General features: G+C 37.0%; 3 protein-coding genes across 5 annotated transcripts; all 3 read left to right on the forward strand.

Moving 5' to 3' along the window:
* Positions 1-522: 522 nt before the first annotated feature.
* Positions 523-2,248, forward strand: LOC147538913 (GATA transcription factor 9-like). The gene is made up of 2 exons (XM_086644725.1): positions 523-1,073; positions 1,231-2,248. Exons 1-2 carry the CDS (start codon positions 711-713, stop codon positions 1,948-1,950), a joined length of 1,083 nt encoding a protein of 360 aa, XP_086500851.1. The 5' UTR covers positions 523-710; the 3' UTR covers positions 1,951-2,248.
* Positions 2,249-7,358: 5,110 nt separating this feature from the next.
* On the forward strand, positions 7,359-12,231 carry LOC147538914 (pentatricopeptide repeat-containing protein At3g09040, mitochondrial-like). 3 transcript variants are annotated; one of them, XM_086644702.1, is made up of 3 exons: positions 7,359-7,622; positions 8,857-9,336; positions 9,411-12,231. In XM_086644702.1, exon 3 carries the CDS (start codon positions 9,546-9,548, stop codon positions 11,847-11,849), a length of 2,304 nt encoding a protein of 767 aa, XP_086500828.1. In that variant the 5' UTR covers positions 7,359-7,622; positions 8,857-9,336; positions 9,411-9,545; the 3' UTR covers positions 11,850-12,231. The 3 variants fall into 3 exon arrangements, with proteins under 3 accessions (XP_086500828.1, XP_086500827.1, XP_086500829.1); XM_086644701.1 differs by having other exon boundaries at positions 8,857-9,033; XM_086644703.1 differs by having other exon boundaries at positions 7,471-7,622; positions 8,668-9,033.
* A 275-nt stretch (positions 12,232-12,506) lies between these two features.
* On the forward strand, positions 12,507-18,276 carry LOC147538915 (ruBisCO large subunit-binding protein subunit beta, chloroplastic-like). Its single transcript, XM_086644704.1, has 15 exons — positions 12,507-12,923; positions 13,277-13,524; positions 13,598-13,723; positions 14,844-14,981; positions 15,068-15,163; positions 15,298-15,540; positions 15,653-15,887; positions 15,997-16,166; positions 16,262-16,339; positions 16,412-16,483; positions 16,598-16,702; positions 16,834-16,926; positions 17,009-17,101; positions 17,628-17,751; positions 17,844-18,276. Exons 2-15 carry the CDS (start codon positions 13,291-13,293, stop codon positions 17,855-17,857), a joined length of 1,821 nt encoding a protein of 606 aa, XP_086500830.1. The 5' UTR covers positions 12,507-12,923; positions 13,277-13,290; the 3' UTR covers positions 17,858-18,276.
* Positions 18,277-24,091: the final 5,815 nt, after the last annotated feature.

Below are 24,091 nucleotides of genomic sequence, written 5' to 3' on the forward strand. Positions count from 1 at the left end.
AAGCCATTCGTAACTAAAACTAAACATCACCATATTAGTAAATAAAAATAATTTAACGTCTTTTTATAGTATATAATTTTAGACTCGATGATGTCCACATTAGAATTATTGTCTTACTTTCTGTTCTTACAGATTATGCTATACATGCTACTATCTATAAGAAGTTGAGAAAAAATAAACATTTGTAGTCAGACAGTTTATAACTCAAAATATTCAATTGACCATCGTCTCGAAATACTATAAATAACGATTAACATTTACACTCTTATGAGTTATTATAAAAAGTCTCTCATGCAATTAACTTAGAAAAAGAAAAAATTAAATGGACAAAGAAGATGGAGTAAAACTTTAATTTATCTCAAAGTAAAATGTAATTACAAAAATAACCATCCCTAATTGATTTTTGAAGGAAAGGATGCTTTTATTAATTTAATAAATTAATCTTTTTTTATTTACCAAGTTTTTTTTTTGGCTTTTAACTCGTCAAAATCCTACATTTAAGCTGTCCGTCTGTCACCTTCCAACACAAATAAACGCTTTAAACGCTCTCTCCCTCTCTCTCTCTTTCTCTATCTCTCTAACCCTTTCTTTCTCTCTCTAAAACGTTTTCTTTCTCTCTCTAGACATCTCTCTTTCTCTATCTCTCTCTCTGTGCAATAAACCAAAGGGCAATAAAAGGAAGGCGATCAAAACCCCAAACATTTTCAATAATGGATGTACAAGAATTCTTCTTTGGAGGATACTCATGCCATTCTGTAAAAGCTCAATTAACACCTGAAAAAAGAGAATCTGATCATCAGAAGATCAGTAACTATAATAATAATAATAATAATAATTCTGTGGATCAATTCATTATCGATGATCTTCTTGATTTCTCAAATGAAGATGAAGTTTTAGGTGATGATGCTACTTTTGATTGTGCTAATGGAAATTCACCAAATGAATCTTCAGCTGTTACTTTCGTTGATAATAGCTGCAATTCTTCTATTTCTGGTGGTACTGAACTTAATTTTTCCGATGATTTTGGTCGTGATTTTCCTGAACCTCCTTTCTCCAATGACCTCTGTGTTCCGGTAATTCTTTCATTCCTATATTTCTTTTTCAAATTTTGAAGTTTCAAAACCAATTTTCAGTTTCAGAATACCCAAAAAAAAAAAAAACTGAAATGTTTGAGATTAAATTTGAATTAATTTTTTTTTTTTTGACATTTTAATTTCTTGAATTTTACAGTATGATGATTTAGCTGAACTAGAATGGGTTTCGAAATTCGTGGAAGAACCATTTTCAAGCGAGGAATTACAGAAATTATATCTGATTTCTGGAATTCAAACCCAAAATGATCAAGTAACCAAAGCCCGTGAAGAAATTCAACCTCAACCCGAAACCAAACCTAATAACCCGATTTTCCATCCTGAATTATCAGTACCGGCGAAAGCTAGAAGCAAGCGTCCACGCGCTGCTCCAAATAACTGGTCCTCAAGGCTTCTCGTTTTATCATCACCGCCGCCGGCAACATTATCACCGGAATCCGATATGGTTTCGAGAAAGAAAATCCTTAAGACAATGACGAAAAAGAGAGAAGTTTCTGACATTAGTGCTACCGGAGGTGGTAGTGGAGGTGATGGTCGGAAATGCTTGCATTGTGCCACCGACAAAACGCCGCAATGGCGGACTGGACCTATGGGTCCCAAAACACTTTGTAACGCTTGTGGGGTACGATACAAATCGGGTCGACTTGTACCCGAATATCGGCCCGCTTCTAGCCCGACATTTGTTCTAGCAAAACATTCCAATTCTCACCGGAAAGTACTTGAGCTTCGCCGGCAGAAGGAAATGCAAAGGTCACATCATCAAGAATTTTTGTACCCTAACCCCTCATTCGATGTATCCAACGGTGACGATTATTTGATCCATCATCACACGGGCACCAGCTTTAGTCAGCTTATCTAATTTTGATGGGATGTGAGCGTAGCAAAAACTAGAATGAAACTCAAAATTTAGTTGCTAAAATACTTTGTGAGTTTCACAAATTTCTTGACTTTTTTTTTTTTACTTTAGTTTGAGTTTTGAATTTTTTTTTTTTTTTTTTTCTAACTTTTGAATGGTTAGTATTTTTGGGTATTTTGACAAGAAAATGTTGATAAAAGAGGTAGACGGCAGAGATCTAAGATCCTACTGTTGGTAGATGACTCTCTAATGTCATATTTTTGAAGAATTTTGATATGAATTTTTAGTACTTTTAGAATTATATTATTTTTCTTAACTTCCGTTTCAAAGAATTTTATTATCCTCTTATTAGGAAGCATTCGTTAGATCAACTGACTATTTGATAGATGAAAATGATATAAACAAGCTACGACAAAAGTGTATTATTGTTGGTCGTCTAAAGATAATAATATTAATTCCACGTAAAATTCTACATCTTCATTTTAAGTGGAACAAATTTTAGTACCAACTTTAAACAAATTCGAAGCAAACATTGTATGATTCAGAGATCAACGTATGTCGATACATTTGGTATTGATGCATCAAAGATGTGATAAACTCGATAACCGCCCACTCAAACTCTAGCAGAACCGGGCCTATAGCAAACTAAACAATGACCTAAATCCCAACAACATTATTTATACCCTAATAATCCCAATTCAAATAAACTAAAGATTTCACCTTCTCTAGGATTCGAATCTGGGACCACCAGGACTTTCTGGAGTTTATGTCAACACTTTGAAACCACTTGGGCTACCAACGGTTGACCACACTCTTTAATCTTTATGTTATTATTTATAAATATAGAACTAGTTTTGTTAGATATCTTCATAGCTTATGAAGCATGCTATTCTCTATTATTTTCTTATTAATGATATAGTTGATGTAATCATGTAAAACAAAACCATCCCGGTACTGTCTCAATTAAGTCCTCATAGACGAGATTAGATTTTTTGGTATTTGATTGTTTCAAAACACTATTTTTGGGTTAAAATGTTCAAAGTTATGTAATGAAATTCAACCATCTGTCACATTATCATGTGATCTATATTATTAAAAAAAATATACGCAGAAGCAAATGTTTAGGTGCATGCACAAATTCCATGTATAGTTGAAAAAACAAAATACTTAACTAAAAAAAAAAAAATCAATATGAGTACCATCTTTAAGAACTCAACTCCTCTAAGCATCTTTAACAAAAAAAAAAAAAAACCAATTCAATTTTTTTTTATTGTAAGCGTATCTCCAACTCTTGACCTCTAAAGTAGAAGACTAAACCTCTTACCACTCTAACCAATAGTTTGTTGGCACAACCAAAAAATTATGTGAGGCACAAACTTTAACTTTTGTATGCCTTTTGCTTTTCTCAAATCCCCCACTTCTTTCTTTCACGCGACAAGGGTCGTAGGCAGACTGTCATCGCCAACACTGTTTTCTAGGTTCTCTTCTTCCTCTCCTCCCACTATCTCCACCACCACCACCACCATTTCTCTCATCTTGTCTTCTCTCGGCTAAATCTCTTTCTTCTTAAACTTCCACACTCTCTACTATCATCTCGATGTTTGTGCGAAAGGAAGATTTCTCTTCGTCTGAGACGAAGGGGCAGAGTTTTCCACGAAACCCTCATGGCCAACCACTCACAAAATAACTTGTTGTTGGTCGGTCACATAATAGTTTGTGGTCGTCAGCCACGAGATGTTTCGTGGTCGACCTGGGATCTCGTGGTCAGCCAGCCGCCACAAGACGTTTCGTGGCTGCAGGATAGGGGGGAAGAGAAGTGAGCGGGTGACATGACTTTTCTTTTGAAGAGTCGCGGACTATAACTGTCTATTGGCCACTCTTGTCGCCGTGAAAAGAAAGAGTGAGCCAAACACTTAGAAAACACACAAAGCCAGAGTTTGTATTTTAAAAGTTTTGTTGCCCTGAATTTCTAGCTAAAATTTTTGTAGCCCTCATATTTTCTATCGTGCTTTGAAAGTCAATATACTCACTAATATTGAAGTAGAAGAAGAATTGAATAACATATAAAATGGATATTTTTTGTTTATGAAATTTCTTCTTCAAATATTAAATAAATTATTTCCTTTTGAAAATATTAAAATGCGTCTGATTGATAATTATGTACTCGTGATCCGAGACATCGCTGATCCAGAGGCCCTACATACCCACTCCCTCCCTAATTTAATATGTAACCCTTTATATAATTATTAATTTAGTAACTAATCATGATAAATTATTAACTACTGGTACAGTGGTACTGCTACTGTTCTACTCTTTTTCCTTATGAAACAGTTCTGTAAGTTACATACTTACAGATTTATTTTAATTAATCTGTATAGTGTATCAACTTTCCATTAGGGTAACTATAAGTTATTAGCTCAATAGAAATCTATAATTCCACTTTGCTATAATGCTATGTCGTGAAAAAAGGAAAATAGATTGTCATAACAAATGAGTAAACTCATTGAGTTCTTGTCTTTCTTCAATTTATTAAAAATTAAAATTTATAATAAAAGGACACTACTACAGTTCTATTCGATTATGTTATTATTATTTTCCCTTTGAAAGGAAGTTAACATTAGGTTAGTCACCTGCATGCACGCCCCCATGTTCCTCACCTAAATATATTTGATCTTTTTTTCTTTATCAACTATTCTTCTTGATAGTTCAACAAAAAAAAAAAAAAAACTATTCTTCTTGATTATGCCCCTAGTACTGGTACATGAAAATTCTACCATCCATAGACCATAATATTGTAAAATATGTATCATAATTTATTGGACACAATGCAGTTTCAGTGTCTCGAAAAAAAAGTGTAACCCGCATAAATAAATGCCAAACCAAAAATAAGATGCAAACTTTTTCAATTTTGGCTATTTGAGGATAGACGTTAGATTAAATCGTAGATGTTGAGTAGACCGAGTCGAATATTATATACTATCTCATTCGGACGTTATTTGTCCTGTGTTAGTACCGAACGAATTAGATTGATAAAATGCCTCTCAAAATACAACCGTCTTTCTTTTTGAATGGTTCCTACCTTAGTCTAGACTCCAAGAAATTGAGAACCAAAAGGGGGAGTACTCTCTTTTTGAATTGTTCGCACCTTAGTCTAGACTCCAAGAAATTGAGAACCAAAAGGGGGAATACTCTCACAGTTATATAGACCCTATCTAATGCAAATCTATCTAGAATAAGAGAAAAACATCATCAAGTAAATGAAACTAATGAGAGTGTTTATACAATTCTCCCTTACTATTAAGAGAGACACCCCACCTCTTCAAAGAGATGCAATAGATCCTATTGGTGTGGAGAGTTTTAAAGGGACTCTAATTTGTGTTATAGGCGCCTCCCGACCTCTTTGACTGTGGCAGATATACCTTGACTGTCATAGATTTGTTTTGGCTGTTTCGTATCCTAAATTAGATTACAAAAAGATGGTCATGTCCACCAATTTCAATTACAGAGCACTAGAGTTGAAAGTGGTGGATTTTGAGACAATTTTTGTAACTAAATTCGATCAAAGTCTACATATTTTAGCTGTATTCAAGTGGTAGGGTTCAACTGATTTTGTGTTCGAAGCCACTAAATTTTTTTTACTGAATAATAGTCCGAACCCATCGAGGAACAATCTCTTTGAGCCAATTAAAGAATCCTTAACCGATTTCGATAAAAAACCCCAAACAAAACCATCAAAGATTACCAATTTGGATTCGTCTAATGACGAGTTTAGAGAGGAAAAGACGAGCTTCAAAGATTATTTCTTTTGAGGCTTCAAAAATTTATTGCATAGAAAATCGAACTTAGAGACAAATATGTGAATTACTTAAATACTACAATATTTTTAGAAATGTATGCAGCAAAGACTAAGTGTATTTGGAGACCTTGTTATGTTTCAAACATTTCACATATTTTTCATACATATACACAAATAAATTCTCCTAAGAGAGAAGACGATCAAGACGGCATTCATTTTTTCCCCAAACCAAATACGAATATACGATGAGAACAGGAGGGGACATTTGTGTTAGAGGGTACCTTCTCCATCTTATGGATTCGACAATCGTTTGTGATAAAAGTTGTTCGAAGGTGCCTATTAGCTACTTTTGATATTTGATGGACCTATTTGAAGTCCCTAAATATCTGGCGCCGTAAGACACAACCGTGCTTGCTTATCTCTATCGGCAGCTTGGTCATACATTATTTATATCCTTAATAATTTAAGTTCAAACTATGGATTCCGCCTCATTTAAGAATCAATAAGAGACTTTTAGGATTTTAGACTTTATATCAACACTATCAACCACTTGGGCAACTAAGGCCTCATTTGGGTACACACATAGCTTATATTATGAGCTTTTCTATAAGCCAATAAATAAAAGCGCTTTTTAAAAATCTGTCTGAGTCGTTTGGTACGCTACATAAAAAGTGTTTTTATATCTTAAAAAGCTAGGTATGACATTTGGTTAAAAAAAAAAATGTAATCTACGTATTGTAGTTATCAAACAATATGCTTATATCATTATATTAATAAAAAATTTATAAACATTAAATACTAAAATAAAATAATAGAATTTTTTTTAATTTTCATAAACACATAAAAATCAAAATTTGAACCTAATGCACTGGTGATAGTGCTCAATGGTGGTGGACGTGTTATGGTGGTGTTCAATGGTGGCAGAGTTATGGTAGTGATGGTGGTTGTAGAATGGAGGGGGTGTTGGTGGTTGGGGGGTAAAGTTGTAACAACAGTAGTGAAATGGGGTTGGTGGAGGTGGTATAGTGTGGTGGTGGAGTGGTCGATTTGTGGTGATGGTGGTGAAATGGTTGTGGTAGTGGTGGAGTTACACCGAAGGTGAAGCTATGTCAGAGGTTGTGGAGTTGCGGGAGAGATGGTGAAGCGTTCGGTGATAGTGGTAGAGTGGTGACGAAGGTGGTGGAGTGGTTGTAAAAAGAAATTGATGGTTGTAGAATAGTTGTGATGGTGGTGGAGTTGCGGCGAAAGTGGTGGTGATGGAGTTGCGCCGGAGGTGGTATGAAAGTGGTGGAATGGTGGCATAGGTGGTGGGGTGATGGTCAGAGGTGGTGGAGTGATTGTGGTGGTAGAGGTGGTGGGGTGGTTGTGATGGTGGTGGATGTTTATTGATGGTGACAAAAAAAAAAATATTTTATTTTATTTTCATAGCTAGCTTTTAATAAGCAACTATAAAAAAGCCACAAAATTGTGGCTTCTGCTTTTTAGAGAAAATGGGCTTTTCTAACTTAAAATAAGCTACAGCTTTTTTGAACCAAACGCGTAAAGTTTTCAATAAGCGCTTAAAATATGCTAAAAGCTGGCTTTTAGCTTTTTTTTAAGCGGAACGAAACGAGGCCTAAGTGTTGACAAGTCGTTGAGCTTACGGGCGACCCTTCTAACAAAAATGGGGCCTATAACTGTTTGTTAGTGTAATTCTCTTAACGGGCCAAGCCAAAAACGGGGACACAACCTCAAGTGAACCTAGGGCTTTGGGAGAGAAGCAGTCGACTGGTTGAAAACACATGTTTTCCGAACAAAGCAAAAGTGCTGTTCCGGTAGCTGACCCCTGCATTTTGGGGCACTGCTTACTAAAACAAGTCGCCGGCATCGACTCCTGGAGGTTCAAATCTTCCCCTCTCTAATTTTCTCTGTTCTAATTTTCTCTAATTTCACTTGTTAAGTTATTATTTTTCTTGTGTTTTTATAATTAAACTAGTATTCTGTGCTTTTTAAACTCTGGAGTGGTTTGAAACTTGCTAGTATCTTAGGAGTCAGGATTGACCTAAACCTATAGGTCCCCTATTAGATAGTCTGTGTCTTCAGCTCTTTATTGCCAGTGTTAAGGCATATTGAAATGTACTTGTGGTGGATATGTTGGAGGTTCCCTTACTAGTGATATAGCAGAACACTTGGAAGGCGTTGTTGTATTATCTTTACATGTCTAATATGAAAAAAAACACTCATTAATGAGTAAAGTTTTTACGCCGCAATGTAGATGTCAAGTTTGTGGTCATCCAACTCAAAACCAATTGCCAATGAGTGGAGATGACGTAGATATTATATTCTTGGTTGCTAGATACCTCTTCTCCCGTGTGGGACTATTCTCACATGCCCCTTCAGGTGTGATGTGGTTAGCCTAACACGTGTTTTTTTTTTTCTTTTCTTTCGGGTGACGTGGAGCACGTGTGGCTTCTAAACCTATCACGTGTGAGCCTAACTTTTATACCATGTTAAGTTTGTGGTCATCCAACTCAAAACTAATTGGCAAATGAGTGGAGAAGACCTATATATTATATTCTTGGTTGCTAGATACCCCTTCTCCCGTGTGGGACTATTCTTACAGTAGACGTATGCCGCTTAAGTTGTTGTAGATGTCTACTTTTCTATATAACAATGCATAATGATTTCATTTATGTTTTCTGACCAATGATCGAGATTTACCTAACAGCTTATATAAGAAACTTCTACCGAATGTTAAATAGAAAATCTCATTTTATCCTATCTTTTATATTTTCATTGTTTTGTATAACTAGTCCATAGTAAAATGTGTAAAAGAAAGTCTTGAAGGGCTAAGGGACTTGAAGCTAATATTAGCCGTATTTGTAACTTATTCTTCATGACTTATAAAAAAATGTTCTTAATCAATATTGTTCAATCAAGTTCAGGTTATGTATGAAATACGTGCTTTGGAGCCTCATCTTAATCAACGGAAATTTTGAGGATATTTTATTTTAGTGAAATTCCCAGCATGTACACTTAGCTTTGGCTTGGGGGGTCCTTATGGATAATAAAATCTTCAGCTGGTGAACTTAGCCTTGACATCCCTATACTCATTCCTTTTTTTTTCCCTTCAGGATTGGACGACTTTGTATCTCTAGTCTATGCAAGCCTCAGGAGTTAATTCAGAAGATTCAGACCGAGAGGAAAATGCGATGTCTCTGGAGTTCCAGTCGAACACCCATGAAGTCACTTCTTTGGAGTTTCTGTCGTATGAATAAAGTGGAGAAACAACCATTTTGCAGTTTCATCTGGTAGGCAACTTTTCTGCTTAGTTTTCAATATCTGTTTATTCGTAGCAGATCCAGCCCCCTTCCTCACTATAAATTCCTCGGCAACCCCTTGCTAAAGCTTGTCCTGTTTGGGCTTACAATCTGTTTGTATGTATATAATGTTGAGTATAACAAAGTTCTATTAATACAGTTGCTATGCACTTTGGTTTTTGTTTTGTACTTTTTTGAGCCTCGCAATGATACATGTACAGACAACTAGATCTCTGACATGGGAGGTAGGTTTGGCTGGTTGAGCCGGTACCAGTTCACCACAACCCACTAGTTGTAAGTGTAAACTTTATTGACGATTTAGAATTTCTGCTTCACGTCACATTTGACAGTTTTGTTAAATTTACTAGGTACAGATTGGTTGATAGAAACAACTTTGGATGCACAAGCACCTCAAATGCTGAGGGTCCGTGAAAACGAAATTAAGATCGTTATCACCCGGAAACCGTTCTTTCCTCAACTTTTGGTGGAAAGATATCCAAGAAATGGAAATCTTACACCATTTCAGAAATCAAGCATCAAATTTTCACTGTGGATCTCACCGTATGCTTCACAGGAAAGTACCCACTTTTATATATGATGCGAATCGAATCCTTTGTCATCCAATAATGACAAAATTGAGTTATTGTGATCATGAAGCAAACAGCCGGAGTAAAAAAGATGACAAAGTAAAGCCCATTTTTGAAACCCATAAGGTGTTTGATGTGATGCCTGTAGATGTGGTTTCATGGACTAAAGTTATATCAACTAAAGCAAAATCTGGGATGAGTAATAAAGCTTTGGGTTACTTCTCCCAGATGAGGAGAGCTGGGGTTGAGCCTAACGAGATGACAATTTCGATTACTATAGGGATTTGTTGTAAACTGAATAGGACTGACATTGGGATGAGTTTGCACAGTTTGATTTTGAAGAAAGGACTACTAACACAATTATTTGTTTCAAGTGGGTTGATCACAATGTATTCTAGATGTGGTTATATTGAGGAGGCTCGTCGGGTGTTTGATGAAATGGTTCTTAAAGATGACGTTTCTTGGAATTCTATGATTGCATCTTACTCACAAAAAGGTTTATATGAGGAAGCAACAAATGTGTTCCTGTTGATGTTGAAGAATGGTGGTGACCGGAAATTGTTACTAACTAGTTTTACTTTTGCTAGTATTTTGAAAGTATGTGCTGGTTTGGGTCGTCTTAGAATTGGTAAATCTGTGCATAGTTGTGTGATTAAACTTGCATTTGATTCTGATCTTTTTGTGGTTGCATCCTTGGTTGATATGTATTCAAGATGTGGTGATTTAGATGCATCTCGTTTTGTGTTTGATCGGATGGAATCACGGGATCTTGTGATATGGAATGGAATGATTACTGGGTATTCTCAAAACTCTTTCGGAGAAGAAGCTATTCAATTATTTTGCAAGATGCAGCTTGAAGGATTTGTTCCTAATGATACAACATTTTCTTCTGTATTGAGAGCTTCAACTTTGTTTTCAGATAGTGACGTGGGCAGATATTTCCATGGAAAAGCCTTCAAGTCTGGTTTTTTGTCAGATGTTTTTGTCGGGACTGCACTTGTTGATATGTACTCCAAATATTTTGACATGGTTGATGCAGAGAGAGCTTTCGACGAGATGGAGAGGAGGAATTTAGTATCCTTCAACGCACTCATAACTGGTTACAGTTTGACCTCGAGATACAAAGATGCGTTAAGAACCTATATGAACTTACTATTACAGAATTTGAGACCAGATTACTTCACTTTCACTGCTCTTTTCTCTGCTTGTTCGGCATCGGAAACTTTAACGGAAGGAGCTCAAGTTCATGCCCATTCTTTCAAGTTAGGACTGGACACAGATGTAACTATTGGAAACTCTTTAGTTAACTTTTATTCAAGGTGTGGGCTTATAGAAAGTGCATTGAAGTCGTTCGAGTTAATAGCCCGACCAAATGTTGTATCTTGGGCTGGAATTATCTCTTGCTTTGCACAGAACGGGGATAACGAGAAGGCGCTCGAGTACTTCTGCAAAATGCACAAGTTATCTGAGAAAGCAGACGAGTTTTCCTTTACGAGTGCACTCAAAGCAGTAGCGAGCTGGGCTTCTGTCGAGCATGGGCGACAAATTCACTCCTATGCGGTAAAGATGGGGCTCGAACTCACTCTTGTTGTTGGAACTGCACTGATTGATGTATACTCAAAATGTGGCATAGTAGAAGATTCATTTAAAGTGTTCCTCGAGATGCCCGAGAAGAATGTGATATCTTGGAACTCCATGATAATGGGTTGGGCTCAAAATGGACTTACTGATAAATCATTGAATCTTTTTAAAGAAATGTTGGAGTACGGTGTGAAACCAACAGGCATTACCTTCACCGGAGTCCTATTTGCTTGTAGTCATGCCGGCTTGGTCGAAGAAGGCAAGAATATTTACAACTCAATGGTATTTTATCACGGAATTCCGCCCTCAATAGAGCACTGCACATGTATGGTTGATCTTCTTGGACGTGCGGGTTATCTTGACGAGGCAGAAGCTTTTCTCCTTAGTTCTCCATTTGTGTCGGAACCTGGTCTCTGGAGATCCCTTCTTGCTGCTTGTGGAGTTCATAAGAATGAGGAAGTTTGTATCCGAGCTGCTGAGAAATGCCTAAGGATGGAGCCTCATGAGTCCTCGACATACGTTACATTATCTAATATATATGCATCGAATCAGTTGTGGGGTGAGGTAACAAGAATTAGGGATTTGATGAAAGAGATGGGTGTTGAGAAGGAACCAGGTTGCAGTTGGGTTAGAGGTTAGAAAATAGGCACAGTCGTTCTATATCGACGATTTATCACATTCTATAAAGGAGGCAAAGGAAGTTTGATTGGCCTCCAAAGTTATTGTCCCTCCTATACTCCAGTGAGGAGACGGGGATACCTGCAAAGGCACTTCGACGCTCAAGTGGCAGATCTCTTTCTGACTTTTGATGTTACAAGAAATGGAATGATAGAGGTTTCTCTAATGCGTTCTAAAGTTCTTCTGTATTCATGTCTTAAATGCTTCATAAATTCGGAAATGGAATATATAGGTGAGTTTGAGGTTATATTTTTAAATTGAATGAGAAGGCAGAGAGTAGAAATAATTTGTATATATACTTGTGAACACATACCTAATGTTATCAGTAAAACGATTAGAGAAATGGAGAGTAAGTTCATATGTTTTACTAAATTCGATAACGAATTTGATGATACTTATACGAGTGATATTCTTTTTGGAAAAGGCAATATTTCATTCCATTCCCACGCCAAACATGGCTGACAATGAACACCTAAACGAGATACTTAAAATTAAAAAGTCAGCTGTGAACATACAAATTAGATAGAAAAATTATGAATTAAACAAAACATTATGAATTGAACAGAAAATTAAAAAGTCAGAAATATTAATTGAACTTGAAATTAGATAGAAAAATTCATGAAAATAGTGAAGTTAGAATGTTAGGTCAGACGGGAACTTACAAATTAGATAAAAATATTCATGAGAAGAACAAAGTCATTTTTTTCGTACTTTTAAGTACAAAAAATTGGAGTTTCACTGATATCAAATTAAATAAAAGGGTATCGCTCATTGGACATAGTGGTGAGGGGGTATGATTAAATTCCCTTCTACAAAATGTTTTTCCTATAAAAGGAAACTCACACCTACCAATACCAACGGCCAAACCTAATCCCCAGCAAATCCTCACTCAACTGCTGCCAGCTGGTGTTTCTCTCTCTCACTCAAACTCATATCTTCATCGTTTTCAGGCAATACCTTCTTCCTTCACCATTTTAACGCCCTCTCTGTCAGTTAATTTTGGTGACCAGGGTTTTCTTTCTCCATATTAGAGAGGTACAAGTTTTAGGTTTTCTCCTACCCTTTGTTCTCTTTTAGCTACTTATATGTTATTGTGTTGTGTTTGGCTTATTTTTATGAGAAGAATTACTAGATATAGAAGTTAAGAAGAATTCTCAATTGAGAATTTGAAATTACAGGATTTTACTAGTAATTCATTTTGAGTTCAGTTTTTATGGTTATTTCTACCATTTATTTGACATTGTGATTTTATCCACTTTATCTTTTAAGCTTCTTGATGTTCATCTTGTTTAGTTATTGATAATGGAATATGGATGCATTTGTGTTCATTATTTTTGTTCTATTCTTGGTGGGATTTTTGTAATGACACGAAATTGAAAACATTTCAGCTACCCTAAAGTAAATGGCGTCGACTTTCATCAATATGTCTACCTTGGGTTCAGTGGCCGGCTCCAACAGCAACTTGATGGAAAAGAAGGTATCTTGTTCTGCTGGCTTATCTTCTCTCGCTTCACTATCTTCGAGTTCCCTTGGTGGTAGGACACAAAGAGTCGTTCCAAGAAGATATTCACGAAAGATTAGAGCGGCTAAGGAATTGTATTTTAACAAGGATGGGTCAGCTATTAAGAAACTGCAGGTTTGTTTGTGAAACATGTATTTGTGACTTGTGTTGTGTTTTATAGAAGCGTACTCATTTTATGCTTTCACAGACTGGTGTTAACAAGCTCGCGGATCTAGTTGGGGTAACTCTTGGTCCAAAAGGAAGAAACGTTGTTTTAGAGAGCAAGTATGGTTCTCCAAAGATCGTTAATGATGGTGTTACAGTGGCCAAAGAGGTATACTATTTTTAGCTCGTCTCTTTTTCTTACGATATCGTTGTTATTCCTTTTCTTGTATATTTTTTGAACTTCGAATGAATATTTAAAAAGAAACTATACAAGCCCTAAAGATAAGCCTCTAGGAGGTCAGGCAATCCTCCTAGAGTAACAAGCCTTAAAAGAAGCTTGTACGAGGTCAGACAATCCTCCTAAAATAGCACGCTGGTGCAGGAGCACAAAATTTACAATGTTGCTATCAAACCCTCCCAAGACACCGTGAATTCGATAAGAGTTCAGAATTTTGCCCATTCTTTCCCCCTTGACCAAAGAAACAAGGTCATTTCCGTCAAGTATATAATCCAGTTTGTTGAAGCCAATCTTCCTGTAGAAATTGCTTTATTCTTTCAAATACTCCAGATAATGACGTGAGGAAGAACTTTCCGAGTGGCTCAGCCCACACTTGGAAAGTTGAAATTTCCCCACTGCATTAGCAAACTGATAATCGACCCTGGCAAAACCCAAGTAACTTCAAATGATTTGGAAAAGAAGGCCCAAACTCCAATAGCCATGGGACAAAAAAGAAAAAGATGCAGAATGCTCTCTATGTTGTTCTTGCACATAAGGCACCGGTTAACCCAAATTACTCCTCGTCGAGTCAAGTTGTCCATAGTCGGGGTCTTTAACAGGGAGGCAGCCACATCAGAAAGTTGGTTCTTGGTCGCATTGCTCCAAATAATCTTGAACATTTTACTCGGTGCCTCCCCCGATCAGTAATAGCAACATAGCAAGATTTGACCGCGAATACATCATCAGTAGGAATCCAAACCATTTTATCTGCCCCTTGGCCTATCAGAGAGCGCTCCAAAATGTACAAAAATGAGGCTGAGGTTTCTATCTCTCAATCATTGAAATTGATTTTGTAGATGATAATCCATGTAAATTGATCCCCACTCTATCTAGTGCTCTATGACTTTGGCATCTTGATTAGTAGCAAGTGCAAAGAGAGTAGGAAACTTGTAGCTGATAAGCTGAACAGAAATTGGAATTCTTAAATAGTTGTGCTGAATATTGGAGCAAATGATGTTTTTAAAATCGTAGCTGATAAGCTGAAATTTTTTTATAAATTGTGGGTTGTAAGGTAGAGTTGGAGGATCCAGTGGAAAACATCGGTGCTAAGTTGGTAAGACAAGCTGCTTCGAAGACCAATGACTTGGCTGGAGATGGGACGACAACATCTGTAGTTCTCGCACAAGGCTTAATTGCTGAGGGTGTTAAGGTACAAAATCAAGTTTTTCTTTTGATTGTCAGTTATGACATGTTTCTGTAAATTCTAAGTCACTAAACAAGATTTGATGCATTCAGGTGGTGGCAGCTGGTGCGAACCCTGTTCAAATTACACGGGGAATTGAGAAGACCGCTAAAGCGCTAGTTAAGGAGCTCAAACTGATGTCAAAGGAGGTAAAGGAAATGATTCATCAATTCCTATCTTACCCAAACTGTAGAATGTTATTTCAGCTCATTGGACAAAATTAAGTCCTTCGATATGTAAAGATCGATTCTGATATGATAAAATAAACATACTGACTTTGCAGGTCGAGGACAGTGAACTAGCAGATGTGGCTGCTGTTAGTGCAGGCAATAATTATGAAGTAGGAAATATGATAGCTGAAGCCATGAGTAAAGTAGGTAGGAAGGGTGTTGTGACACTTGAAGAAGGCAGAAGTTCCGAAAACAGTCTCTATGTCGTTGAAGGAATGCAATTTGATCGTGGTTATATCTCCCCTTACTTTGTAACAGACAGTGAAAAAATGACAGTTGAGTATGAAAACTGCAAGGTAAGTTCGATATCCCCTTTTCAGTAGCTTAAATATCTACTTTATCTACAAGTATGTTATTCTATTCTATCTGTCATATGCTTTAGTTGATGGATTTGCCTTGCCTATGCAGTTACTTCTTGTTGACAAGAAAATCACAAACGCAAGGGATCTCATCAATGTCTTGGAAGAAGCTATAAAAGGGGCTTACCCAATTATTATTGTAGCCGAAGACATTGAACAGGAAGCCCTCGCAACTCTTGTTGTCAATAAACTAAGAGGGGCATTAAAAATAGCTGCACTTAAAGCTCCTGGGTTTGGCGATAGGAAGAGTCAATACCTTGATGATATTGCTATTCTGACTGGAGGTTGCTTCTTTGATATGAATTTTTTCCTCCTTTTCGAGATAACTTTGGTTTTTCGGCTCTTTTATCATTTCGTAACGAGTTTCTAAGAAATTATACTAATTGATTTCAGCAACTGTAATAAGAGAAGAAGTTGGACTATCCTTAGACAGAGCCGAAAAAGAGGTATTAGGCCATGCTGCAAAGGTGGTTCTTACCAAGGAGACGACTACTATTGTTGGTGATGGAAGTACACAGGAAGCAGTAAACAAACGAGTCGCCCAGATTCGGAATCTCATTGAGGTCAATTTTGACGTCCAATAATTTCTCTCAAATGCAAATTGGCATTGTTTGTTGAACCTTGAATGTCAAAATTGTTTATGATTTTCGCAATGTAGGTTGCAGAACAAGATTACGAAAAAGAAAAGCTTAATGAGAGAATCGCAAAACTCTCTGGAGGTGTTGCTGTCATTCAGGTATGCGTTTCTTCTGTTGAATTAGATTTACAGATATGTATTTCTGTCACCTAATCTTCATCATGATGATAGGTTGGAGCACAAACTGAGACGGAGTTGAAAGAAAAGAAACTAAGAGTAGAGGATGCCCTTAATGCAACAAAGGTACAAGAGATTCAGACTGATATTTAAGGCTTCACCGAAAATTCTGTGGATTATTAACAAGTTTGTTCTGACTTTAAAAACTTAACGACATAATCGAATTTCAATGCTCTTCAGGCTGCAGTTGAGGAAGGTATTGTGGTTGGTGGTGGTTGCACCCTGTTGAGATTAGCAGCGAAGGTTGATGCGATAAAGGAAACTTTGGACAATGATGAACAAAAGGTTGTAAGATGTGAATGAGAATATGATTATCACTCGATTTCCTTATTGTCTCGCTTCTCTCTAACCAAGTAAAGATGAAGTTTCTGTTTCTATAGGGTTACTCATTGAGATAGCGACACTTTTTTCGGCAGGTTGGAGCAGATATTGTTAAAAGAGCCTTAAGCTATCCATTGAAGTTAATCGCAAAAAATGCTGGTGACAATGGGAGCGTAGTCATGGAGAAGGTAGCTATTTGCTTAAACATATCGTTTTCATTTTTAATAGGAAAGGATATCTGACGAGTGCTTCACTATTCTTTTTTTTAAGGTGCTTTCCAGCGAAGACACCAAGTATGGTTATAATGCAGCAACTGGTAAATATGAGGATTTGATGGCTGCAGGAATAATCGACCCTACCAAGGTTCGAACATATTTTCAGGATTTTATGGTCACATAGCTTAAATTATTATCCATACTGGTAGTTGGGTACAAAATTTCTATTTGGTGAATCAAAGCCTCCTTCCATGTACCGGTTATGTTTGCTCGATTTTGAGTTGAGATTCACTCTTGCTGGTTTTATATACTAGTTTGACCCTTCTAAGGATTTGAATGCCTTAAAAACGAGCAACCAAAAATTGTAGGAAACCTCAGTAACAACAAAAATCATTAAAATCAAGTATTAGAAAATGATACTTATACTGTGTCATTTATATTTCAAATAGTTCCGAATAACATTGGATCGTACATGAGGTAGTTGGGTAGCCCAACTACCTATAATCCTTGTAACATACAGTAAAAAAGGTAAGACGATGGTTTGTGGATCCGAAATGAACATAGAGTTCGTGCATTAATGGCCGGTTTATTGGGCCCATCGCTAGTAAATGCTGCAATATAGACCTCCATTTTTTGTTAAATTTATGTAATTAGTGTCTGTTTTGGGTAATTAGGTGGTGAGATGTTGTTTGGAGCATGCAGCCTCTGTGGCAAGAACCTTCCTTACTTCAGATGTTGTGGTTGTTGACATTAAGGAGCCTGAGCCAGCAGTTGCCGGAAACCCCATGGACAACTCAGGTACTCTTCGCTGCTTGTATTAGTACACAGAACATAATTTCTTGGATTTTACAAGATTACGGTTAACTCAGAATTACTTTTTTGATTATCAGGTTATGGTTACTAAGATGTAAAATTGTGAAGAAAAAAAAAGAGAAGGGTCGGAACGAGAAGATCCTTCACGGTAGGTGCACACTCTGTATCACAACTTCCATCATTTGAGATCTCTTCGGGCAATTGAAATTCCAGGAAACATTTAATTTTTGCTCTAATTTAGGTTGCATTGACTATGAGAGGCAATGTATCTAAAATGAGAGATTCTTATGCCTCTCTGTCTCTGGTTTTAGATAAAAAATTATAATCAAACCATGGTGGCTTGTCTGATGCAAACTCTATCTCTCACCCTAGGTAACGCTCTAACGCAATTCAACTTAATGCAGTTATGTTGCAATTCTTTCGCAAACCTACATCAATTTTTGCAAATTTCTTTTTTTTGGTAGAAGTGATTGTTATACAAATTGCGACTCAATACAATTTTCTTTGAAATTGACTGTTATGCGCTTTCTGTGGGGCCATAAAGACCTAGGTAAACCCGTAAGCTTGATTCGGTTATTTCCGCATATTCTTAACAATCACCTGAATCCAGAATTGTCTTATGACTGAATAGTGATACTCTTTTTTTTTTTTTGTTGAAATATTCTCATATATTAAACTAAAAAGTTATTACAGTATTTTGAAACTAACATATAAGGTACATTTTTCCATATTCTATTTGCATTCTTCTTTCTCGACCATTTTGCCAGTTTATCTGCACTTGAGTTTCCCGATCTCTGGATGTAGTTGAATTTCACCTCTTCAAATTCTTTTATTTTTTCTTGGATTTTCTGCACATGAATAAGAGATTGCCAATGTATAGAGTGTTTTATGTTATGAAGATGTTTTATGAGATTGACATTATCATTTTCCACTATTATATTTTTATGATTTTTCTCTATGGCCCATTCGAGTCCAAATAAAATAGCTAGGGCTTCTCCCTCTTCACTGTTCCTCGCCCTCGTTGTTTTAGCCTGTGCTTCGATGAATTTGGAATCTGCATTGTGAACAATAAAGCTAACACCCACATTAGAAGTAAGATTTGTATAGGATGCATCAACGTTCACCTTGATAAAATTTTGTGGAGGCGGTTGCCAATTAACAACTAATTTTTGTTTGCTACTTCTTTGATTAGTTTTGCTTTTGGGGAAGTTTTCGATCATTCTAATAATATAATTGAGATCTGTAATCTCAAGTTGGAAGCAGTGGTCACACCTCACTTTCCAAATAATCCATAAAATGGTAGAAAAGTGAATGTTATTATTAGTGTAACTAAGATTAACATTATCTTCCCACGAGAAGATCCAGTCTGAAATAGAAGTGATGTTTTCAGTGATGATATTGTAATAGAACCAAATATTTTTCGCTAACGTACAATGAAGCAGTGCATGTTCAATAGATTCTGAGAGATTGCAATTCGGGCAAGTGGTGATATTATTAATATATTTTCCTATCCTTTCTCTAACTGGAAGGGCTTTGGAGTAAATTTTCCAGATAAATAACTTGATACGTGGAATAGCCGAAATAGACCAGATAAAATTCCAGTTAAGGTTGCTAGTATTATGATTGCTATTATTGACACTAAGGCATTGATACATGGAGGCTACCGTAAATTTACCCGATTTGGTAAGTTTCCATTTGGGACGGTCTCTGCCTCCACTATTAATCGGTATAGTTCAAATAAGATTCTGAGTATTATCGTCAAAGTTGTCCCTCAGCATATCATTATTCCAACTATTATTGGTGATCAGTTGAGCTACTTTAATAAGATTGGACTGATTGTTGTTCTGAATGGTACCGTTGATTTCTGGAATCCAGTTGTCAGTCCATATATTAATATCTGTCCCCGACTGCACTTCCCACGTGGTAAGATCTTCAATCATCTCTAGATGTTTACGGATAGTTTTCCATATCCAAGAGTGATGAGCCTTAGCTGGACCAGGGATGTTGGAGTGCGGGTAGTACTTGGATTTCAGCATTTTTACCCAAATAGCTTCTGGATTTGATTTGAGCCGCCAAGCCATCTTAGAAAGGAGAGCAGTGTTATCTAAATCCGGCAAGTGGAGACCTAGTCCTCCAAATTTCCTAGGGGTACAAATAGTATCCCAGGCTTTAGTGCATATACCATTAGACTTACCCCACCAGAATTTCCGTTGAACGACCTTGATGCTTTTGCAAATACCTTTAGGTATTGCAAAGCACTGCATCTGATATCGGGGTACGGCCGCGGCTATGGCTGAAATTACCACAGTACGACCTGCTTGCGAAAGAAACGAGTGATTCCATTTATTAAGCTTCTTCTGAATCTGATCGAGTAACTCTTTGAACACTTTAGTTTTATGTGCCCCAATGAATAATTGGGCTCCTAGATATTTCTCTGAAGTAAAGGCATATTTCACTTTAAGAGTCCGCATAATTAGCCTTTTGAACTTAGGATGTGAATTCTTAGAGTAGAAGATATTGGATTTAGCATAGTTGATCATCTGACCCGAGGTATCACTGAAATCTTGGAGGATCTTTTTGAGGATGTGGATATTATCAATGTTGTTTTTCCCAAAAATGATACAGTCATCTGCAAAAAGAAGATGGGAAATCTCAAAGTTATTATGAGTGGCCTTGAAACCTTCAAATCTTTCCAGACTACTATTCCTCATAAGCTTACGACTAAGACCCTCCATGGCAAGAGTGAAAAGAAACGGGGATAACGGATCTCCTTGTCTGATACCTCTGGAGGGGTAAAAGACCGGTCCTGGACGACCATTAATAAGGACTGACATCGATGAATTAGTAATACAGGCCCTAATCATCTGGATCCAATAATCATCTTATCCAAGATTCCGCATAATGTCCATTAGGAATTTCCATTCTATTCTGTCGAAAGCTTTGGACATGTCCAATTTAAGCCCAAAATAGCCTGTAGGACCTTTCATCTTCTTGAAGGAATGGATAATTTCTTGACCCATAATAATGTTATCTGTAATCTGTCTACCAGGAACATATGCTGCTTGAAATGGAGAAATAATATCAGTTAAAGTATGCTTAAATCTTTCAGCAAGGATTTTGGTGATAACTTTATAAGTAGTGTTCAACAGACTAATGGGCCGAAAATCAGCAGGGGTTTGGGGAGTATGGGTTTTGGGGATTAAGCAAATATGAGTATGATTGATACCTGGGGGCAAATAGGTAGTTTTAAAGAAGTGGTGAACTAAATCATAAATGTCCTCGTTAATAGTCTCCCAATTAGATTGAAAGAAGTAAGGAGGGTAACCGTCTGGTCCAGGCGCAACTTCTTTCTTCAGACTCTGCATAGCCCAGTTTATCTCTTCTTTGTTAGGAATCTCGGTAAGATCTCTATTTTGGATCTGAGTGATAGTGGGGTAGAATAAGTTAAGGGTATCCTCATCTTCTCTAGGATAGATCGTAGTATTAATGTCAAGGAGATGCGACGTGAACGTATCTTGAATATCCTTAATCTCTTCTTTCCAGTCTCCATTCTTGTCTTTAATTGCTCTAATAGAATTTGTTCTGCTGCGTTGAATGGCCTGGGAGTGAAAATATTTGGTATTCTTGTCTCCTAAAGTAATGAAGTTATTTCTAGATTTTTCTTTCCAAATACTCTCTTGATGCTGATAAAGCTCATCTAACTCTAAATTGAGCTTGTTATTATCCTCTTTGGAATTTATGTTTTGCAGCTGTTTAATGATATGGTTGATCTTATTATCTATATTGCCGTAGACCTTTTTATTCCAAATCGTGAGTTTGTTGCTGAGCTTCTTTAAATTACACTGTATATTCTCTGTAATTTGATTATTCTTAATGTGTTTCCAGTTATCTGCTATAAAATCGAAACATTCAGGGTGTGTCATCCAAGTCCTAATGAATTTGAAAGGCTTGGGTTTGCTGTGATTACCATCTATATCAGCTAACAGGATCGGCATGTGGTCAGACCCAACCGCTTCAATGTGGATGACTCCCTGGTATTTGAATTGCTGGAGCCAAGTAAGATTGGCTAGGGCTCGATCTAATCTTTCTTGAATTAGATGCTCTCCATATTGCTTATTACTCCAAGTATAAGGGTTGCCTTGGAAGCCCACATCCGTAAGCCCAAGATCACTAATAATCTCATTAATTCTAGTATTAGTAGAATTGGATCCTTGGGTGCCACCTAATTTCTCAGTGGGGTCTAGAATACAGTTAAGATCACCTATCATAATCCAAGGGGTATCTTTATCCTGATTAATTTGACTAAGAGTCTTCCAAGGATGAATCTTCTTCTTGTTATACGGAGAACCATAGAAACCTGTGATCTTAATAGGATTCTGGTTGAGGTTAGTCTGCATTTCAATATGAATCATATTGTTATCCGAGTAGATAATCCGAACATCTAGGTGGTGCTTCCAGTAAAGAGCTAAGCCTCCCGCTTTCTTGATGGGTTCTACAAAATGGCTAGCATAGCTCTTGTTAATAGGAAAAATTTTATTCATCTTGGTAGATCTGTTTTTGGTCTCCGATAAGAAAATAACGTCAGGCTTATATTTATAAGTCAATTTGCTTAAGTATTTCTTGGTGCTAAGAGAAGAAACCCCCCTAACATTCCAACTTAAGATAGTTGGACTATCCATCCTAGGGCCCATCAAGGGACAAACCATAAAGGCCTCCCCTTCTAAAAACACCGAGAAAAACAGGAACCGGGAGAAAGTGAGGCAGAACAAGGAGAACAACAAAACAAACCCTAATAAAACCTACTAACTGATCAAACTACAAAGACAAGATAATCACAGACTAATACTAAAAACTACTAAAAAAACCTAAATTGATCTAACAACCAAGAACAAGAAAATTAAGATTAACAATTAAGATAAACTATTATATCCATGCATTAAACTGATAACATATAGACTTACATGATATAACCGATAACAGATTAACGAGTAACAACAAACTTGCATGGAAGACCTTCTAAAACATACTATCAACTATGACAGAGACGACCCTGAAGCTACTCGACTATCAACTATAGTCAATCAACTCCAATCCAAAACACAAAAGATCTCTATCATCACATCACCAAAATAAACATCAACTAGATAAACCTGACTGACACTAATACATTAACATAAAACCACGACTAAACACTAGAACCACTAGATAATTAAGACCAAATAAACTAGATTAAGTCTGAGGATTGGACTGTTCATCTTCACCCTCTTCCCTTGCCGCTTGATCCTGACCTGGGGACACCAACAGAGAGTCTGCAAAGATATGCCTCCTCTCCTCCTGACTATCAATCGACTCGGGAGGAGGACAGTACCAGCTAGAAGGGATAATCGAGGAGAGAATCATGGAATCAGAAGAATTACTAGAAGTTCTATACGACTTGCTGAGAGCACCTGAAGGACCACCACCTGAAGAACTATCACCCTTGAACCACTCTCTATGATGTTTCTTGGCATAGTTTCTGTATTCCCCTTCCTCAATTTTGACATCTATGAGCGCTTGACCCTCCTTTCTCTTACCTCTATATTGAAACAGCTCATGAGGTGGTATTGGAGAGATAGGAATAGCTGTAGAATGAGGAACAGATAAAGCCCAATTTTGATGAGAGTGAGGCTGCGGTTGAGTAGTATCCATGGGAGAAAACCTTGGCTGGGAGTTGGCTCGAATACAAGGGGTAGGAGGGTGTTCTATGATACGGCACACATGACAAATCGCTTTAGGGAATCTTGCATAGCTGAAGTTCACAGGTTTACCTCCGTCTGTGAAGATTGAATTCAGAGTAGCTAAGAGAGGAGTACGAACATCATACATAAATTGAATCCTTATGTATGAGTTCGTCACCATGCTGAAATTCTTTGGCTGCACTTGCATGATATATCCCATGCATGAGAAGATAATATCCAAGTCATGCTGATTTTGAATCGATGAAGGAATCCCTGAAAAACTACACCACATCGGTTCTTGCATTAACTCAGGCAACTCACCAGAGAGGGGGAAATCCACTTCTTGCATTACTACCAAAAGGCCTCTAATGATCCAAGGACGTCCTTGGTTAATCTCGTTCATAACTATGCTGCTTCTTGGTTGAATAGTGAAGTAATTATGTCCCATACTGAGAGGATCTATCTTACACTCCCTGTAGAATTTAGATTGATATGAGAGATTGCGTCTGATAAATCCTATGCCATAGTTGTAATGACAACATAGTCTGGCTACAAATCCTCTCGAAATCTCCTGTAATTCCTTATTCTCCGCTGGCTTAGGATAAGTG

Source organism: Eschscholzia californica, unplaced genomic scaffold, assembly GCF_041429995.1.
Source record: "Eschscholzia californica isolate CP2 unplaced genomic scaffold, dmEscCali1.0.p SCAF_5, whole genome shotgun sequence".
Classification (NCBI taxonomy): Eukaryota; Viridiplantae; Streptophyta; class Magnoliopsida; order Ranunculales; family Papaveraceae; genus Eschscholzia; species Eschscholzia californica.

Excerpts from the sequence above, each read along its gene's own strand:
- LOC147538913 (XM_086644725.1), top strand. The coding sequence starts at position 711 with ATGGATGTACAAGAATTCTTCTTTGGAGGATACTCATGCCATTCTGTA. Across the intron at positions 1,074-1,230 it reads CCAATGACCTCTGTGTTCCG|TATGATGATTTAGCTGAACT; the intron begins GTAATTCTTTCA and ends TGAATTTTACAG.
- LOC147538915 (XM_086644704.1), top strand. The coding sequence starts at position 13,291 with ATGGCGTCGACTTTCATCAATATGTCTACCTTGGGTTCAGTGGCCGGC. Across the intron at positions 13,525-13,597 it reads CAGCTATTAAGAAACTGCAG|ACTGGTGTTAACAAGCTCGC; the intron begins GTTTGTTTGTGA and ends ATGCTTTCACAG. Across the intron at positions 16,703-16,833 it reads TGGACAATGATGAACAAAAG|GTTGGAGCAGATATTGTTAA; the intron begins GTTGTAAGATGT and ends TTTTTTCGGCAG.
- LOC147538914 (XM_086644702.1), top strand. The coding sequence starts at position 9,546 with ATGGAAATCTTACACCATTTCAGAAATCAAGCATCAAATTTTCACTGT.